Below are 22199 nucleotides of genomic sequence, written 5' to 3'. Positions count from 1 at the left end.
GATAAATGGTGCACATCATTTGTTCATTCCGTCTTGTTGTTATTTCACATATATTTTGCATCTTGTCGTCAAAATTAGTTGCTTTTGCTGAACTTAATGCCAGTCTTTGAAAATGTGTTGTTTTACCCTGTTGTGTACATAAGATAAACTGCAAACATATATACATATTTTTGAAGTTTGGTATATTACCCCACATTCAAAAATTATTAAAATCTAATAATAAAATTTAGAAAATAATAAAACTATTACAAATCCAACATAAGTATTAAATGTATCAACATTACAAATAATAAAATAAAAAAACTAAGTAGACTGGGATGATACTGATACCAGTAGGGGTTCCATGCATAATCATAGGTGCTATAAAATGCTTCGGCTGGGTTATACGTAGGATACGGTAGTTGAATCTCTATAGACCAGAGAGGGAATATGGGCGATGGAGTAGGAATATAGTTTCTACCTATATGTTGGCAATAAGCTATGATTTGGTTTTGATGAACTTGCCAATCTTCAAATGCTCTATGTCTAGCATTTTCATACTCTTGTGAAGCTATAAACCTTTGCATTTCTGCCATTTCATTTCCCCCTCCTACATTACCTTGCTGTTGGTTTCTCTCAACCTGTGGATGTCTACCATGGTATTGTACTGCGGCGTTATTTCGCCTTTTCAAAACTTTCGCACCATGGTATACATTTAAACCTATTGTATCGCGGGGTTCTGGTTCTTCGACTAATAATCCCCCCCGACTTATATCCACACCGAGATATTCAGCAATCAAAGTAATAAATATACCACCTCCTATTATGCTATGCGGTCTCATCCCCCTAACCATAGCTGATAAATAATAACCCACACAATAAGGTATACTTACAGCGCTTTGTGGGTCTCGAATACACATATGGTAAAACAAATCCTGTTCATTTACCTTTTCCTTGTTCTTACCTCTTTGTGTAATCGAATTAGCTAAAAACCTATGAATTACTCTTAACTCTGCTCTATCTATATCCAAATAAGAGTAATTTCCCCCTTTAAATCGGTGATGGCTAGTCATTTGACTCCATACACCATGTGTATCAAAATTTTCATCTATCTTTCTACCATTTAGTATCAACCCTCTACAATCGGCAGATGCTAACTCCTCAGGCATATATATACGTAAAGCCTGAGCCATGTTTAGTAAAGACATGTGGCGCATCGAACCTCCTAACAAAAATATAATTAAAGATCGATCGGTTAAACTAGCTACCCGATCATTTAATTCTATACTACACAACAATTCTTCACACCATACTTTATATACAGGTCTACGCATGGTGAATAAACGTACCCAGTCGTTAAAAGTAGAATTACCATACCTCTGTGCAAGTAATTCCCTAATTGGCCCGACCAATTCTACAGCTTCTAATGGTCCCCATTCTATGACCCTAGGTACCTCAACAGCTTTAGAATGAAGAGTATGCAAACCCCTTTGGTATTTTGGATAATCTATCCAAAGTCTGTCAAATCTCAGGTTCGGGTGCAAATCTTCCAAGTGCATATCAGAAAATGTCATGACTGGATGAGGTATATCTTGTTTGTAGTAGTTATCCACCTCCTGTTGTTCCGCATTTTCAGCAAGAGCATTGCGAGCTTGGGATGAAGATTCACCCCTTTCAGTCTGCAAAACACATCAAACACAATTTTTGTGCATCCAAATATGCATTAGTGTCAGCAAAATCATCAATCAAAATAATTACAATGACATGATCAATTTATATCAAACTTAAGCTCATTTTCATATTTTCATCAAATCTACACTTTTTCAAATAAGCATATACGAAAATGTTTGCCAAGTTCATAAGCATTCAACTCAAATAACATGTCAAAATAATCATTACTAGCAATTAAACAAGTTTCAAATGGCATTATCTCTCAAAAACCAAGTTCATGAATTTTAGACTTGAAAAAGTCCACTTTAATTCTCAAAATCATGTTTAGGCTCAAAGTTTGGATCATTTAACTACCTAAACATGTTACACTACTTAATTTAGCAACAATTCATGACAAAAATCGGCCATAACCTGTTTATATCAAAAAGCCCCAAATTTGCTCAAGAACACAAACCCTAGATTACTCAAAATTTGAAGTTTAAGGCTTCTAATCATGTTAAATAGCATCAATCTAGGTTATACAAGCATAATACATAAACAATTTAAGCATAATTACACTAAAATGCATCAAAATTAAATTGGGGGAAAAATTGCTCAAGAACACTAATTTTCGGATTAAATGGTGTTTAGGTGTAGAAATTTACCGTTTTTCTTGAGTAATTCCTTGATAGCATCCTTCTCAACATGATTTTAGTAAAAGATTTGATGATTAACGGTCAAAAATTGTGAATTTGGGGGTATTTTTTTCGGGTTTTTGCGGGTTTTATCGCAGTGTTTTTGTGGGTGTGGGTTGGGGACTGATCAGTTCTGCCCCTTTTATTTTTTTTCGGTATTTTTGCAACTCCGCGAGTCGCGGTGTTTTTCCCTTTCAAACTCCGCGAGTCGCGGAGTTTGTATTTTTTTTTTTAAACAAACCTTAACTTGTAAAACAAATATAAAATAAATTTAAAATTTTGTTTTCCTTTGTTTTAGGACGAGGTCGTTTCGGATCGATGTCCTAGTCCGTCCCTCGACAAAATTTTAAAATTTGTCTTTTTGTAGCGATTGTTTTAAAAGCTAAGATTTTTGGGTTTTTTAATGTTTTTGGCATACTTTAATTCAATAAGATTAAAAATAATGATAATAAAAGTTCTCGTCCCTCCCTTGGGTAAAGCAATTTCGGTTCAACGACCTAGTCTTCAACTTACGACGAATTTTAAAAATCATATTTTTAACTTAATGAGATAAAGTAAATTTTTGTTTTTAAATTCACACAACTTAAATATAAAATTCAAAATTAATATTAAAAATTCACACCAAACTTAAAATTTAAAATGCATAAAAATAAAATTCATATATTTTTTTAAAAAATTAAAAATTCACACCAAACTTAATTTAAAAATGCATATTATAAAATCACACCCAACTTATATTAATTTTTCAAATATTTACAATTTTAAATATATTGTTTTTACAAAGTTTACAATATTAATTTAAGATTTATATATTAATTTTAAAAACATGGTAAAAAATAAAATTAAAAATCTTTTTGGCTTTTTATCCCACTTTAATCAATCAAATATTATCAAAAAAATGCGCCCCTCTTTTTGGCTTTTTATCCCACATGGTAAAGTAATTTCGGTTCCATGACCTAATTTAACTCATGACGAATTTTTGAAATATTTTGGGTTGATTAATTAAAGATATTTATACCTTAAGAATAAACGTTAAATTTCGCAGTGATGTAATAAATTTTTGAATGATATCAATAATTTCAGTCGCTAAACCTAATTTTATTCAATACCAATTTAATACTTTATAGCGAACAAATTAGCGTTTATTATCAAAAGGTTAAAAATAAAAATAAAAAAATAAAAACTGTACAGACTTACCTGTGATATAGTATTCTTAGTTATATGATCTATCTCATTCATAAGATAGTCGGTTTAATTGGTTTTCCATAGCTACATAGGCGTAACCTCGAGCATTCAGTGTCTTTTCTTCTAAACATATGAACGGTCCGTCTCTGCATAAAGTAACAAATTCGGTATTTGAATAGGTTTGATTATTTGAACATTTACCTCCATGTGACCATTTTCCGCATTTGTGACATCTTTCTAGGTGTCGTGCTCTTCTTTTCGCTGCGGATTTTGATTTTCCTTTACCAAATTGTAACTTATTATCTTCGCATCTGGATTCTTTTCTTACTCCGTCCAATCTTTCTCTGATTATTGATACTATTTCACTCGGAAGTGTGTCATTATTACGTTTAGTTATCAAAGCGTGTAGGATTAGACCATGGTTTAGTTCACAGGCAGTCTTCATTTTGTAAAAACCTAAAAAAATAAAAATTCAGAATGGGGGGAGAAGACTAGTTCTTTAGGGTCTGCTAGGGAAAGACCATTCGGGTTCCATTTTCGAGAACTACATGAAAACAGACAATCTAACTCTAACAGAAATACATATTATCCTTAAAAGACTTGATTCTCCCCACACTTAGTTAGCTGTGGTGTCGAAATTGTGATTAACTTCGTTGTCAACTTCCATCGGACCATGTATGTAATGTTTAACTCTGTGACCATTAACTTTAAATTCAATCCCATTTGAATTTATTAATTCTATCGTTCCGTATGGGAAAACTCTTTTGACTATGAATGGTCCAGACCATCTTGATTTCAATTTTCCAAGAAATAGCTTGAATCGTGAATTGAAAAGAAGAACTCTGTCTCCTTCTTTAAATTCTTTTGAACTTCTGATTCTTTTATCATGCCATTTCTTCGTTCTTTCTTTATAGATTAACGAATTTTCGTATGCTTCATGTCTTAATTCTTCTAATTCGTTTAGTTGACTAAATCGTAGACTTCCAGCTTCATGTAAATCAAGATTACATGTCTTCAAAGCCCAAAATGCTTTGTGTTCAATTTCTACTGGAAGATGACATGCTTTTTCATAAACAAGTCTAAAAGGTGTGGTTCCAATTGGAGTTTTGTAGGCTGTTCTAAAAGCCCAGAGTGCATCCTCCAATTTAATGGACCATTCCTTCGGATTTGATCATACGGTTTTCTCTAGAATACGTTTTAAAGCTCGGTTGGTATTTTCAACTTGTCCACTTGTTTGTGGATGATATGCTGTGGAGATTTTATGAGTTACTCCATATCTTTTAAGAACTTTCTCAAGTTGATTATTACAGAAATGAGTACCCCGATCACTTATTAAAGCTTTCGGTGTTCCAAACCTTGCAAAAAGACGTTTTAAAAAGTTGACTACAACTCGTGCATCGTTAGTTGGGAGAGCTTGTGCTTCCGCCCATTTAGATACATAATCAATGGCTACGAGAATATAGAGATTATTATGAGATTTTGGAAATGGACCCATAAAGTCAATACCCCAAATGTCAAATACTTCATATACTTGTATGACATTTTGTGGCATTTCATCACGTTGACTTATTTTTCCGGCCCTTTGACAAGCATCACAGGATTTGCAAAGAAGGTGTGCGTCTTTGTAATTGTGGGCCAATAGAATCCAGCTTCATAAACTTTTCTTGCTGTTAGTTGAGGCCCATAATGCCCTCCTTTGGTCCTGTGTGACAATGGTTTAATATTTTACTGGCTTCATCTCCGAATACACATCGGCGTATTATTCCATCTAGACAACTTTTAAACAAATGTGGATCTTCCCAGAAATAGTGTTTTATATCACTGAAGAATTTCTTTCGTTTTTGGTACGATAATCCTTTTTCAAGGAATCCACATACTAAGTAGTTTTCATAGTCTGCAAACCATGGTATTTCATTATAATCTATCTTCAATAGATATTCATCAGGAAAGTTGTCTTGTATGGCCGATTCATTTAGAACTTCTAACTCAGGATTTTCAAGACGAGAAAGATGATCAGCGGCGAGATTTTCTGCTCCTCTTTTATCTCGGATTTCAATATCAAACTCTTGTAAGAGTAAGATCCAACGGATTAATCTTGGTTTGACATCTTGTTTTGAAAATAGGTATCTAAGAGCAGAATGGTCGGTATAGACCACCGTTTTAGCTAGAACGAGATATGATCGAAATTTGTCAAAAGCAAAGACAATAGCAAGGAATCTATGGTTTGAATATAATAACATGTATCATCTGCAGATTGCGATTGTTGCATGGCTCTATCAACAGAAAAGGTAACACTCTCGTCCTCTATACTTAGGGTCAGTTTCTTACCGAACACGTCTATTATTGCTTTAGCCGTGTTTAAGAATGGTCTTCCTAATATGAGAGGAACTCGAGAATCTTCTTCCATGTCCAGAATAACAAAATCTACTGGAAATACTAAAGTACCAACTTTAACTAGCATGTTCTCCATTATCCCTCTAGGATATTTTATTGATCTATCGGCTAGTTGTATGCTTATTCTTGTTGGTTTTAATTCTCCAAGGTCTAGTTTAGCGTATAGTGAATACGGCATTAAATTTATACTAGCACCTAAGCCTGCCAATGCTTCTATTGAACTAAGACTACCCAGAAAATATGGAATTGTGAAACTTCCTGGATCAGATAATTTTTCTGGTATCTTATTCAACAGCACTGCTGAACAATTAGCATTCATGGTAACAGCCGAGAGTTCTTCCATTTTCTTTCTATTTGAGATTAGATCTTTCAAGAATTTAGCATATCTAGGCATTCCTGAAATCACATCAATGAAAGGAAGATTTACATTTATCTGTTTAAACATATCCAAGAATTTGGATTGCTCGGCTTCAAGTTTCTCTTTCTTCATTTTACTCGGGTAAGGAAGTGGTGGTTGGTATGGTTTAACATAAGGTTTATCCTTAATTGTGTTATCTTCATTAACCTTTTCAACTACCGGTTCTTTTTCCTTATCTTGATTAGGTTGTGGTTCTTGTGGAGTAGGAATAGCTTCATCAGAAGTTACAGGTATTTCAGGTGGTTTAAGTGTTGTACCACTTCTTGTGGTAATGGCTTTAGCTGTTTCATTCCGGGGGTTAGTATTTGTATCACTAGGTAGACTTCCCGGTTTTCTTTCACCTATTAACCTTGCTAGGTTACTTACTTCTTGTTCAAAGTTTTGAATAGAAGCTTGTTGATTTCTAAATGCTTGAGCATTTTGTTCATTAGTTTGTTTTTGAGATGTGAAAAACTGCGTTTGAGTTTCAACTAGCTTCGTCATCATATCTTCTAAATTCGGCTTTTTATCATCGATTTGTTGTGGTGGTTTGTTTTGAAAATTAGGTCTTTGCTGATTGTAATTATTATTGGTTACTTGTTGATTGCTAGGACCTTGTTGGTTGTTGTATGGAATATTTCTGTTATAGTTCTGGTTTTGATTGTAAATAGGTCTTGGCGGTTGATAATTATTCTGATAATTATTTCCAGGCCTTTGGTTTATGTATGAAATGTTCTCTCTTTGTTCCATTGTTAATTCAATACTGAGACAATCTTTTGTCAAATGTGGTCCTCCACACTGCTCACAACTAATTCGTATTGAGTGAATATCTTTAGTTATCTTTTCCATTCGTCTCTCGACAGCATCTATCTTTGCAGAAATGGAATCTAAGTCATGGCTAGAATCGGCTCTAGCTGCTTTAGATGATCTAACGATATCTTTTTCTTGGTGCCACTCATGTGAGTGGGAAGCAGTGTTATCAATAATTTTGTAAGCATCAGTTTCGGTTTTCTTCATAATGGAACCACCAGCTGCTATATCTATGTCTTTTCTTGTAGTGATGTCGCATCCTTGGTAGAATATTTGTACTATTTGACAGGTGTCTAAACCATGTTGCGGACATCCTCTTAATAACTTTCCAAATCTTATCCACGCCTCATATAGAGTTTCATTCGGTTTCTGTGTAAACGTAACAATTTCTTCTTGAAGTCTTACGGCTTTAGATGCAGTAAAGAATTGTTTAAGAAATTTTTCAACTAAAACATCCCATGTATCAATCGCCCCTTCAGGTAACGATTCCAACCAATCTTTGGCTTCTCCCTTTAAAGTCCAGGGAAATAACATGAGATATATCTGTTCATCCTCAACTTCTCTTATTTTAAATAGAGTGCAGATCCTATTAAAGGTACGAAGATGTTCATTTGGATCTTCCTTCGGCGCACCACTAAATTGGCATTGATTAGTCACCATGTGTAGAATTTGTCCTTTGATTTCATAATCTGGTGCATTAATGTCTGGGTGAGTAATTGCGTGACCTTGGCCAGTGCGGTTAGCTCTCATTCGGTCTTCCATACTTAAAGGTTCCAAATTCTCCATAATTGAATTTGTTGAATCGGAATCACTAGAGGATTCTGATTTAATGGTTCGTTCCTCAACAATATCTGTTTGAATGATTGGTGGTTCCGGATAAAAATTTAATGGTTCAGGATCTATGAATCGTCCCTGAATATTCTCCGGATTCTCAATTGTGAGGTCGGGTTCAAAAAATGGATTATCGGAAATTTGAACTGGAGTACTTGGTCGACTGGATGACGATTCTAAAGAAAAATCAACGGCGGTAATATTTGCTAAATGTCTTGATCTAGTTACAGGTGGTGAACGTACAAAAGGTGGTGAACGTACAAAAGGTGGTGAACGTCTTGCTCGGTGCATTCACTGAATATCCTATTAGTTTTTAAAAGGAAAGAAAAATTATAATAAGTTATCCAATCAATAGATTTTTCTGATTTTGCCCACGTTTCGAATAGCCAAAAGATGCAGCAGAGGGGCAGGATTCGTTTGGTCTCAATATAATTGAGGACTGTTTGGCTCCAATAACCCGGTCCACGTAGAAATCCAACTATTACTACGAACCAGAAAATTTTGATGTCTATCAATTTAACCACTTAAAATAAATTTTCGTAATTTTAAGAAATTTAGATAAGAAGTAGAAAAAATTCTAAGTCCTAAAAACTAGAATGACGAGAAATAAGAAAGAAAAAGAGCGCGTCGGAAAAAGGTCGAAAAAGAAAAATGGTTGAAAAATAAAAGGTGACGGAAAAATAAAAGAAACTTATAAAACTTAAAAACACTTGACTAACCTAACCTTATTACTACAACTAACTTAAAATTATAATAGCAAATTGAGATTACTAATTGGAATGATAATTGATACATAGGTAAAAGTCGTCTAAAAATATTAAAGCTTACAGGAAAAACTAAATCCCAAATGGAAATAACTTAAAAAGAAACTAAAACTTAAAAAGGCGTCGCAAAATTCTAAAGTACCTAAATCTTAGTCTAAAGAAAAAGCACTTAAGAAATTCTACGGCAAAGCCTAAAAATCTAGAAGTAAAAATAACTATGGCAAAAACTAAGTTTAAAACTAAAAACTAGCGAAAAATACAAATATTACGCTAAAACAATTTAAAAGGGACAAAATATAAAAATATACAAAAAGTTGTAAAAATTACAATTTTTATAAAAATATTATTTTTATATTATTTATTTTATAAAACTATTAATTTATTTAAAACTAATTAAAATTTAAAATACAATTTAATTTAAAAACTTAAACTAATTATAATAATTAAACTAATTAGGGTTTATTAATAATAATAATAATAATAAAATCCGTAATTAATGCGAAATTAGGGTTCTGTCACGTGTGTCAGAGTGTCTCCGCGAGTCGCGGTATTCGAGGCTGCAAACTCCGCGACTCGCGGGGTTCCAATTTTCAACTCAGGTACAGTTTAAAATTCGACGGGTTTTTTTTTCTTTATTTTATATTTTTTTTTCTGTTTTCTGTTTTAAAATCTAAAATATTTATATAATAAAAACTTATATTTTTATAAAATAAAAATAAAGAAACTTTATAAAACTTAAATATTTAATAAAATCTTAAAAATATATAAATTTTTGTTTTTCTTTTTATATTTTCGAATAATTAAAAACGTATTTTTACAAAAGTGAATTTTAATAAAAGTAAACTAAAAATAAAAATCTTTTTTTTTGTAGCGTTGCGCTTCCGGCTTTTTAAGCTAGATTGTTCCCCGGCAGCGGCGGCAAAAATAACTTGATGTTATGCGAGGTGTATATAAAATAGCTTTATATTTTAGCAGGAAATACTATTAAATACGATATAATTTTACACAAGATATTTATTTATTTAGAGAATGGATATACTTAAACCTTGCTACAACACTTATAGGCAGTGTACCTAATCGTACAGTAGTGTAGTTTTTAGTAAGTCCGGTTCGTTCCACAGGGAAAATCTTTAAACAAAGCTTAACGCTATATTAGTTTACTTTTATAAAAATACAAATATATATAAGTAATATTATTATTATAAAGGGGGGTTTTTACCGTTTAATGACCGGTTTGTCGATTTTAAAACTTTAGTCGCAGTTAAAACCAAATGTAAAATAATAAATAAATACAAGACTTAATTTGAAGCGTAAAGTAAATAACGATAATGAAATTGCGATAAATGAAAGTGCGATAAAATAAACTTGCGATAATTAAAACGTACGATAATTAAAAGTGCAATTAAATACAATAATAAATAAAAATGCGATAATTAGAAGTGCAATTAAATATAAAATAAAGGAAATTAAATATGAAATAAAAGAATTATGCTTATTTAAACTCCCGTAATCATGATGTTTGACGTGTTGATTTTAGTTTTATGCCCATGGGTTAATTGTTCTTTGTCCTGGATTATTTAATATGTCCATACGGATTTGTCCATAATAGTCCATCAGTCATAAATATAAAGAGCGAAGCCTTCATCAAATTATTCTTATTCCCGAAGTCAAATATTCCAACTAATTGGGGATTCGAATTGTAACAAGGTTTTAATACTTTGTTTAATAAATACACCAGGTTATCGACTGTGTGTAAACCAAGGTTTTACTACTTTGTTAACAATTACACCAATTACCCTTGAATGTAATTCACCCCTGTTTCAACAAGTCTATTAACTATTAATCCAGTTCCGTATCCGGTAAAATGAATAATTATTGGTATTTATAGATATCCCGCCCACTGTACCCAGTCAAGCGTATGTGGTTATATATAAATACGTCGAATTATAAGTTTGTATATTAAATTAACAAGGTATTGTTTAGTTAATATAAAACCCATTAATAACCCATAGTCTAATTTCCACAAGTGTCGTTCTTTTATCCAAACCCCAATTATGGTACAAAGCCCAATTACCCAATTTTAGTAATTAGCCCAACATCATGATTACTTCGGATTTAAATAAGCATAATAATAACTTAGCTACGAGACATTAAATTAAAAAGGTTGAACATAACTTACAATGATTAAAAATAGCGTAGCGTTACACGGACAGAATTTCGACTTACACCCTTACAACATTTGCTAACATACCCTTATTATTAGGATTAAAATTAAAATTAAAATTAAAATTAAAATATAAATTATAAATATAAATATTACGTATATAGATAGAGAGATTGATGGATATTGGATGAAAAAATGATCAGAATTCGTTGGGTTTTATAGGGAGTTTCAGTTTTTGGGGCTCCGCGACTCGCGGCCCATTCCTTCTTCAAACTCCGCGAGTCGCGGAGTTTGTAATTACAGCTCACTCCATTTTGGCTCTTTGTTTACCGACGGTTTATTATATAAATATAATATATATATAATTTATATAATTAATTATATATTATATTATATTTATATACATAGTTAACTTGTAATTTTTAGTCCGTTGCGTCGAGCGTTGAGAGTTGACTCTGGTCCCGGTTCCGGATTTTCGAACGTCCTTGCGTACAATTTAATATCTTGTACTTTGCGTTTTGAATCTTGTACTCTTGTAATTTCGAGACGTTTCTTATCAATAATTGGAACCTCTTTGATTGTCTTTTGTACTTTTGAGCTTTTTGGTCGTTTGCGTCTTTAATTCGTCGAATCTGTCTTTTGTCTTCACCTTTTATTATTTAAACGAATATCACTTGTAAATAGAACAATTGCAACTAAAAGTTTGTCTTTCTTGAGGAATAATGCTATGAAATATATGTTCGTTTTTAGCATTATCAAGAGTTTCATTCGGTTTCTGTGTGAACGTAACAATTTCTCCTTGAAGTCTTACGGCTTTAGATGCCGGAAAGTATTGTTTAAGAAAATTTTCAACTAAAACATCTCATGTATCAATCGTCCCTTCAGGTAACGATTCTAACCACTCTTTGGCTTCTCCCTTTAAAGTCCAGGGAAATAACATGAGATATATCTGTTCATCCTCAACTTCTCGGATTTTAAATAGAGTACAGATCCTATTAAAGGTTCGAAGATGTTCATTTGGATCTTCCTTCGGCGCACCACTAAATTGGCATTGATTAGTTACCATGTGTAGGATTTGTCCTTTGATTTCATAATCTGGCGCATTAATGTCTGGTTGAGTAATTGCGTGACCTTGGCCAGTGCGTTTAGCTCTCATTCGGTCTTCCATACTTAAAGGTTCCAGATTTTCCATGATTGAATTTGTTAAATCTGAATCACTAAGGGATTCTGATTTAATGGTTTCTTCCTCGACAATCTCTGTTTGAATGATTGGTGGTTCCGGAGAAAAGATTAGTGGTTCAGGATCTCTGAATTGTCCCTGAATATCCTCCGGATTCTCAATTGTGAGGTCGGGTTCAAAAATGGATTATCGGAAATTTGAGTTGGAATACTTGGTCGACTGGATGACGATTCTAAAGAAAAATCAACGTCGACAATATTGGCTAGATGTCTTGATCGAGTTACAGGTGGTGAACGTATAAAAGGTGGTGAACGTTTTGCTCGGTGCATTCACTGAATATCCTATTAGTTAAAAAAGATAAAAATTATATAAGTTATCAAATTTAATAGACTTTTCTGATTTTACCCACGTTTCGAATAGCCAATAGATGCAGCAGGTAGCCAGGACCCTTTAAATCGGAAGCCCACAACTCGCCACTAACAAATCCAACTATTACTACGAACCAGAAAATTTTGAATGTCTATCAATTTAACCGCTTAAAATAATTTTTCGTTTGGAATTATTAGAGAAGAAGTAGAGAAAATTCTAAGTCCTAAAAACTAGAGCGTCGAAAAGAAAAAGAAAAAGTGCGTCGAAAAATAAGAGGTCGAAAAATAATAAGAAGGTAGCGTGTCGAAACTTAAAAAGGAACTTAAAATTTATAAACAGCGTCGCAAAATTCTAAAGCACCTAAATCTTAGTCTAAAGAAAAAGCACTTAAGGAATTTTACGGCAAATCCTAAGAATCTAAAAATAAAAATAACTACGGCAAATACTAGTCTTAAAACTAATTACGAACGATAATAATACAAATTACGGAAAAAAAATACAAAATAGAAGTGAACTTAAAGTTATAAAAATACAATTTTTATAAAAAATATTATTTTTATATTATATTTTATAAAAGTATTAATTTATATATTAATAAAACTAAATAAAACTTAAAAATACAAATTTAATTAACTAAAACTAATTAATATTTTAATTAAACCCTAATTAATAATAATAATTAATTACATAACCCTAATTTCGTAATTAATGCTGCAATGTTTGACCTGTCAGAGACCTCCGCGAGTGCGGATATCCTCAGTTCAAAAACTCCGCGAGTGCGAAGGATGCAGGTTCAGTTGAAGTGCAGGTCGAAAAATTACGGGTTCAGTTATATATCTTTTTTTTACTTTTTTACCCTTTTTGTTTTATTTTTAATTTTTAATTTTCTATTTTTATTTTATAGAAAATGTTTTATAATATAACTAAAACTTATATTTTAAATAAAAATCACTTATTAGTATTTTATAACTAAAAATATATTTTTTTAATAGCGTCTCGCTTCGGCGTTAAGTGTTGTTCCCCGGCAGCGGCGCCAAAAACTTGATGTTAAAGCGAAGGGGTACTAAATACTATAATATTAATTTTTACTAGGAAATACTATTAAATACGATACAATTTTACACAAGTTATTTATTTATTTATAGAGTGGATATACCTAAACCTTGCTACAACACTTATAGGCAGTGTACCTAATCGTACAGTAGTGTAGTTTTTAGTAAGTCCGGTTCGTCCACAGGGAACTAGCCAAGTTTAACGGTATATTTTTAAAACTAAATTTGTATATAAATATATATAAATATAAGAAGTATTATTATTATTATAAAAGGGGGTTTTTACCGTTTAATGACCGGTTTGTCAATTTTATGTCTTAAGTCGCAGTTAAAACCTAATGTAAAAAAAATAATAACTTAATTTAAAGTATAAAGTAAATGACAATAAAAGTTGCGATAAATAAAAGTGCGATAAATAAAATGACGATAAATGAAATTGCGATAATTAAAAAGTACGATAATTAAAAGTGCAATTAAATAAAATGGCAGTAAATAAAAGTGCGATGAAATATGAAATAAAGAAATTATGCTTATTTAAACTTCCATAATCATGATGTTTGACGTGTTGATTTTAGTTTATTACCATGGGTTAATTGTCCTTTGTCCTGGATTATTCGATATGTCCATACAGTTTTGTCCAATATAGTCCATTAGTCATAAATATAAAGTGCGAGAGTCTTCGTCAAATTATCCTTATACCCGAAGTCAAATATTCCAACTAATTAGGGATTCGAACTGTAACAAGGTCTTATTACTTTGTTTAATGATTACACCAGGTTATCGACTGCGTGTAAACCAAGGTTTTAATACTTTGTTAACAATTACACTAATTACCCTTGAATGTAATCTACCCCTGTTTTAACTAGTCCATTAACTATTAATCCAATCTCGTGTCAGGTAAAATGAACAGTTATTGGTATTTATAGATATCCCGCCCACCGTACCCGATTAAGCGTAAGTGGTTATTTATAGATACATCAAATTATAACCTTTATATTAAATTAACGGGGTATCATTAAGTTAATATAAAACCCATTAATAGCCCATAGTCTAATTTCCACAAGTGTCGTTCTTTTATCCAAACCCCAATTATGGTACAAAGTCCAATTACCCAATTTTAATATTTAGCCCAACATCACGATTACTTCGGCATTAAATAAGCATAATAATAACTTAGCTACGAGACATTAATTAAAAAAGGTTGAACATAACTTACAATGATTAATAATAGCGTAGCGTTACACAGACAGAATTTCGACTTACAAACTTAAAACATTCGCTAACATACCCTTATTATTAAAATTAAATTATAAATTAAAATTATAAATTATAAATATAAATATATATATTGAGAGATAGAGTAAGGAAAAGAAAAAGATGTGTATTTTTCGTGCAGAATTCGATGGCTTTTATAGGCCCACATTTTACTGTGCATCTCCGCGAGTGCGGAGCTTTTGCACTTTAGAACTCCGCGAGTGCGGAGCCTCCTTTTCTAGCTAACATTCGTGGGTCTTTTGACTGCCGACGGTTTTAATATATAAATATAATATATATATATAATTTATATAATTAATTATATATTATATTATATTTATATACATAATTAATTTGTAACTTTCGGTCCGTTGCGTCGTGCGTTATTAGTTGGTTCATGTCCTGGTTCCGGTTTTTCGAACGTCCTTTTGTACGATTTAATAATTTGAACTTTGCGTTTTGCTGCTCGTACTCTTGTACTTTTGAGACGTTTCTCATCAATAATTTGAACCTCTTTGATTGTACTTTGTACTTTTTAGCTTTTTGTTCGTTTGCGTCTTCAATTCGTCGAATTTGCCTTTTGTCTTCACCTTTTATTATTTAAACGAATATCACTTGTAAATAGGACAATTGCAACTAAAAGCTTGTCTTTCTTGAGGGATAATGCTGTGAAATATATGTTCTTTTTTAGCATTATCAATGAACGTTTTTTTTCTTCATGTTTTGTGAAGTAAAATTTAGCCCGATTTAGAGTTTAGGGTTTAGGGTTTAGGGTTTAGGGTTTGGTGTTTTGGGTTTATTCCATAAACCCAAAACACTAAACCCTAAACTCTAAACCCTAAACTCTAAACCGTTCGTGTTAAAAACTCAATCTAAATCCTAAATCTAAACCCTAAACCCTGAATTTCTAAATCCTAATATCTAAACCCTATAAACCCTAATATCTAAACCCCAATAGCTAAAACATCAACATACGCTCGAAAAACACGATAATTGTTATATATTACTTCTTCGAGCGTTTTCCCGCCAAAATAAAAACATTTATCACAAAGTGTCTCTACTAAATGTTCATATTTTCATCTCATCTATAATGTTCGTGAACAAAGTTTTTTCAAAAAATGAAAAAAAAAAAAAAAGTTTTTGCTTTCCTCCGATTGGTTACTTCCCTCTTGATCCTACCACTATATATATATATATATATATATATATATATATATATATATATATATATATATATATATATATATATATATATATATATATGATCAATATGGAAGTAACTAATCGGGGGGAAGCAAAAAAAAAATTTTCGTTTTTTTTTTTGGATTTTTTTTCAGGCATCAAGATTACACGAAAATATGAACATTTAGAAAAAAACACTTCGTGATGAATGTTATTATTTAGGTGGAAAAACGATCGACAAAAATAACATTCAAGATAATATTATTCGTGAAGAATGTTAACGTTTTTTTTTCATGTTTAAGTGAAGTAAAATTTAGCCCGATTTAGAGTTTATGGTTTAGGGTTTAGGGTTTGGTGTTTTGGGTTTATTCCACAAACCCAAAACTCCAAACCCTAAACCCTAAACCCTGAACTCTAAACCGTTCGTGTTAAAAACTCAATCTAAATCCTAAATCTAAACCCTAAACCCTACATTTCTAAACCTAATATCTAAACCCTATAAACCATAATATCTAAACCCTAATATCTAAAACCTAAACATACGCTCGAAAAACACGATAATTGTTATATATTAGTTCTTCGAGCGTTTTTCCGCCAAAAAAAAAAATTTATCACAAGGTGTCTTTATTAAATGTTCATATTTTCATCCAATCTATAATGTTCGTGAACAAAGTTTTTTCAAAAAACGAAAAAAAAAAATATTTTGCTTCCCCCCGATTGGTTACTTCCCTCTTGATCCTACCATATATATATATATATATATATATATATATATATATATATATATATATATATATATATATATAGCTTTTCAATAATATATAAATAAATAAATTTAAATTGAAGCAAATAAAGGGGTGTTTGGGTTAGCGATTTGAGATAGATTTTTTAATTATCACGTTTACAAATCACGGAAAATTAGTTTTTAGTGTTTGAGAATTAAATGAAAAAACTGATTATTCACGTTTTTGATCACTCAAATCGTGAAAAGCAGAAAGTAACTAGGATGGTACTGTTTGCAGAACGCAATTCTCAACAATATATTCTTTCTATACAATTTACCGTTATAACCTTATAAAAAACGTTGTATTTCTATTTGTTTGCTTTTCTCGGCAATTCATGTCTCTTTTCTATAACTAATTCACTAGCCTGTAATTTTTTTACACTCAACAGAACATGCAGTGTAACTCCTTGATCATCTTTAAACTTTGACATCTCTTTATATTTTACTAATACTAGTATTGATGATGACATTTTATATGATCAATCCTATATTAATGGTGCTTAATTAAGGATTGAGGCAATGAGATTAAAGGGGTGGAATGGGATGCTGATGATTGTTTTGGGCCCTGATGATCGTCTTTCACTTTTACAATTAAGTGATCAACCACCCCGACCCGTTCTTGGTTATTGATTAGCATAATTCACCTTAACACAATGTAAAAATTCCTTCGGCAAAATCACAAGTGAAAATTACAAAGGCTAGAGCAAATGATGTAGAATCAACCACCAATAAATGAGAGGCAAAGCTCTCTATTATAGTTTCTGGAATATTCGCGGTTTGCGGATTAACTATCATTCGCGTTGTGATTGCGGAAAGAATCTGCAATCTTTATTAGCGCACAATCTGATCCGCAAGCTTTATCTTCAGCGGATCTCCCTAATCCTTTAAGTATACTTTGCGCAATTGTTGTTTTCAACCTTTTATACTTAAAATATACTTATACAACGCCATGTATATGATCACCTTTAACACTTAAATTATACATATACAATGCTATGTATATGATCAAGTCCCCCCAGTTTATTATGGTGCATTTTTCATAAAAAAGGCAGCATAATAAACTCTAAAAATAAAGTTCGCAGTTATGTATTGCTGTAACCCGCGATGAATTATTTCGCAATGTCTTTGTTACTGTTAGATCAACAAAAAGTTACCTTTGTCAACCGTTTGCGAAAAATATTACCGTTGAAACAACATGATTAGGGCTGAAACATAATCGATTGACATTCTCAACGTTCCTACATATATACCAACATAAGGAATCACAAAATCTTCACCCTTATTCGATTCAAACTACTCTTCATCAATCAATTTTTCAACCAACCCTCAATTCGCTTTATATTCACACACACCTTCTTTCATTTCAAGAAGTTGATCGAGGAAGTCGATCGTAAACTAAACCCAAAAACTTTGATCACGAACTTACTAACAAGCCCTGAATCGAAGTCAACAACAACCTCAGGAATGAAAGAGCGTCCTATACCAGTTGTTGATTTAACAACGAAATCACCACTTACCAAAATCGATCCTGCGAAGCGACCATACGAGACACCTCCGTCTTCTCAAAATAAGAAATTGAAACAGAGTGAAACAACTCTCTTCGAGAACCCGGTGATATCAATTTATGAGCCGAAGCAGCATATGGGTAAGACTAGAACATTACCCTCTCCACATAGTCTTATCATGTATCAATTTTCTTCATTAATCCTCAATTTTAATTTTATTGCAGGTGACTCAATCGATGACCCATGCTTTCCGAGTCCTAATACCGTGGAAAAGATCACTGAAATATTCCGCACTCCGCCTGATTTTTATGGGGTAAGAGTTGACGGACTATTGGGGTACACGTGTGCATCTTCATCTGCTACGTTAGGTCAACGCCAGCAGATAAAATTGGCGATACCAGATGAGCTTCGCCATGAATTTGTGAAACTTCCCGCCGCGGAAGCGCACAACTGCTTTGTGCAGAACTTCTATATGGCCTTCAACTCGGCCTACGACATGATGGTCCGTCAAGAACAATTTTTCCAAGTTCTTGAGGGTGAAGAGCTAAATTTTTTGCCGAAAAGGCCAAACTTGCAGAGAGAGAAAAGGGCCGCACTGATTTAACTGCTGAACTCAACGCAGCAAAAACTGTTGTTGAAGATTTGAAACAACAACTTTCTGATGAGGCAGATAAGGAAAACAACTTGCGGGCAACCAACAAAGCCTTAGCGAAAGATGCTGCGAAGTTTGCATTAGAGCAAGACAACGCTCTAGCTGCTAAATCCTACGCGGAGCTTGAATTTGCAAAGCTCCGCCAACATTTGCCTGAATTTTCAAGAAAAGTGCTCAACTCTTTTCCTGTTTCACAGAAGTTTTCCACGTATGCTGCCGCAATGCGGCTACGCGAAAGGGTGGATTCATGGATCAAGTTGCCACCAGCTGCCACTTACCAGAGCCGTTACCAACTGATGTAGCAGACCGCTTATGCTCTTTGGCAGACGCTCAAGCGGCGTTTGTTGTTGCCAAAGAAGCTATAGTCGAAATTCCCATCCCCAAAATTATCGCGATAAGCGAACAAGATGATGCCACTGCATATGACATCATCAAACTCGACTTGTCTAAAGAATAGGGATGTAATTTTACGTTTGTAATATTAACGCGCAGCTACCTCTGCGATTTAATAATAAAATTTCATTATTTATCCTTTTGCAAGCACTTTTATTTATATAGTGTTGTATCATCATATTCAAAATCTAGACTTGTCCTTTGCAATTTCCAACTTTTATTATCGTGCACATAATAAGTATGTACTTTTGCGAAACAATCTGCACTTGTATAAATTTATACATTATGAATCTTCCAAGTCCGCCGAAACGATCCTTAGGTAATTTTTAGCATTGCGAAGCATCTAAGTATGGCACAATCAACTACTTAGGAAATTAATACCCTGTCGTAATATTTAATTCCTGCGTGAGCGGGCAATGTCATTACTACACGATTTAGCCTTTACGAAACATATCAGTATGGTGAAATCAATTGTTTAGAAAAAATTTCATGAACTGTAATTATGCCGCAAAGTTTTAGTAAGTTTAACGATGTAAGTGGGCTTTTCTATCACTTATGCAATTCGCATGTTTATTCATTATATTTTCACAAGTGTGATCAAGACTTGCAAAAATAAAAATCACATAGAAGAATAGAAGTCACATTCTTTCACTTCATTTAGCCTTGTTAATACATAGATGCTTTATTTAATACATTCTACAAGAAATTTATGCATAATATCACTTCAACAAAGCAGCATGCCACGCTTTGGGAAGACTTCGCCCTTCTATGTCTGCGAGTTTGTATGAACCCGCGGGTTTAATAGCAACAACTTGATAAGGACCCTCCCAATTGGGTCCTAGCTTACCAAGTTTTTCTGCTCAACTTGCGTCATTGTTCCACAATACCCATTCGCCTACATCAAAGGACAATGCGTGCACTCTTTTGTTGTAATATTTAGCGATTTGCTGTTTGTTATTTGCTTCCCTGATAGCAGCCATTAACCTGCGCTCTTCATTTAAATTTATGTTTTCACATAAAGCCTCATTATTCGCTTCTTCATCAAAGTTAGCGACTCGATGTGTTGGCACAAGAATTTCAGCAGGTATTATTGCCTCGGAACCATATACCAAACTAAAAGGCGTTTCGCCCGTACTTTTCTTGAAAGTAGTACGATGCGCCCATAAAACATTGGGTAACTCATCCACTCAACCAGTGCTTTTCTTCTTATAAGCGCTTTTTGATTCCGCTTACAATGTCACGATTAGTTACTTCGCATAGGCCATTAGCTTGCGGATGTGCAACCGACGTAAATTTATGGATTATATTCAAATCAGTACACCACGTTTTAAACTGGTCTTTCGCTATTTGGGTCCCATTATCGCTAACCAACTCTCGCAGAATGTCAAATCTGCACACGATGTGTTCCCAAACAAAATTATGCACTTGCACTCTAATGATAGTGCGAACTGCCTTCGCCTCAACCCATTTTATAAAATAGTCGATTGCTATAATTAAAAACTTGACATTACCAGGACCTGTAGGAAATGGTCCCACAATATCCATAGCCCATTTGTAAAATGGCCATGGCGAGTTAACAGGGATCATATCATGTCTTGGCATCATATTCTGCGGCGCATGCCTTTGGCAACTCTTGCAGCGTTTAACAATTTTTGCCACATCGCGGTATAAGGATGTCCAAAAGTAACCCATCTGCATAATCTTAGCCGCAATGGTTTTATATCCTGAGTGCACTGCGCAAGAACCATTGTGCACTTCATCAACTATCATCTCAGCTTCAATTGGGCCAACACACCGCATCATTGGGCTGTAAATGACTTACGATATAAAATATCATTTTGGATGATGTACATTGGTGTTCGCTCACGAACCAAACGAGCTTCGCGTTTTTCATCCGGAAGAATATTATTGCGAATGTACTGCATGATTGGCTCCATCCAGTTTGTTTGTTCTTCTTCAATAGACGCGACCATTAGATCATCATCAATTGACTTGCTTGGTAACTCCTCAACCCAAACTTGCTTTTGAAAGTGTGAGAATGTTAACGCGGCCAACTTACTTAGCGCGTCCGCTTTCTTATTTTAGCTTCTTGGCACTTGTGCAAGCTCAAAATTCTCAAACCGCGCAGTCAATTCTTGCAATAACTTCAAATATTTTTGCATTGAGAGTTCGTGTGCTTCGAAGGAGCCATTGAACTGATTTGCCACTAACTGTGAATCTGTGTAAGCGCGCAGTTTTGTAACATGTATTTTATGCGCGATATTCACACCAACAAGTAGCGCTTCATATTCGACTTCATTATTTGTGACATCGAAATTGAAACGTAGCGCGTATGTATGCTCCTCACCACTTGGGGTTGTTAACACTAGACCTGCACAAGCACCCTCTGCGCATGAGGCTCCATCAGTGAATAAATCCCATGTTTTGCCTTGCACCAGCTTTAGCTCTGTTCGCTCATGGATTACTTCCATCTCGCCAGACATCTATGCGAGGTAATCCGCTAAGACTTGCCCCTTTATAGCGTTGCACGGAAGATATGAGATTTCATAAGCACCTAACTCCACTGCCCACATCGCGAGCTTATAAGATATTTCTGGCTTTGTTAAAACTTGTTTTAATGGCATGTTAGTTAACACATGAATTGGATGCCCTGGAAAATATCTCCGCAATCTTCGCGATGTTAATATAAGCGCGTACACAAACTTTTTAATGGGGGCATAATTTATTTCACTACCCGTAAGAGCTTTGTTAACAAAATACACTAACTTTTGTATTTTATCCTTTTCCGCAACTAAGACTGAGCCAAAAGCCTCATTTGCCACTGATATGTAGAGGTAAAGGATTTTGCCTTCTATTGGTGCCATTAATGTAGGCAAAGTTTTTAACAATTTCTTCATTTCTTGAAACGCAGTTTCAGCCTCGCTTGTCCATACAAAGCTTTTTTGCTTTAGACAACCCT

General features: G+C 33.4%; 1 protein-coding gene and 1 non-coding gene across 2 annotated transcripts; one reads left to right on the top strand and one right to left on the bottom strand.

The window, feature by feature from the left end:
* Positions 1-7405: 7405 nt before the first annotated feature.
* Positions 7406-7512, top strand: LOC139903428 (small nucleolar RNA R71). Its single transcript, XR_011778248.1, has one exon. It is a non-coding gene; the product is annotated as a small nucleolar RNA R71 (small nucleolar RNA).
* Positions 7513-21321: 13809 nt separating this feature from the next.
* LOC139900735 (uncharacterized) lies at positions 21322-21723 on the bottom strand. Its single transcript, XM_071883494.1, has one exon. It carries the CDS (start codon positions 21721-21723, stop codon positions 21322-21324), a length of 402 nt encoding a protein of 133 aa, XP_071739595.1.
* Between the last annotated feature and the right edge of the window lie 476 nt (positions 21724-22199).

This window comes from Rutidosis leptorrhynchoides, chromosome 3, assembly GCF_046630445.1.
Source record: "Rutidosis leptorrhynchoides isolate AG116_Rl617_1_P2 chromosome 3, CSIRO_AGI_Rlap_v1, whole genome shotgun sequence".
Taxonomy (NCBI): domain Eukaryota; kingdom Viridiplantae; phylum Streptophyta; class Magnoliopsida; order Asterales; family Asteraceae; genus Rutidosis; species Rutidosis leptorrhynchoides.
The sequence above is the reverse complement of the archived record's forward strand: the minus strand, read 5'-3'. Positions and strand labels throughout refer to the sequence as shown.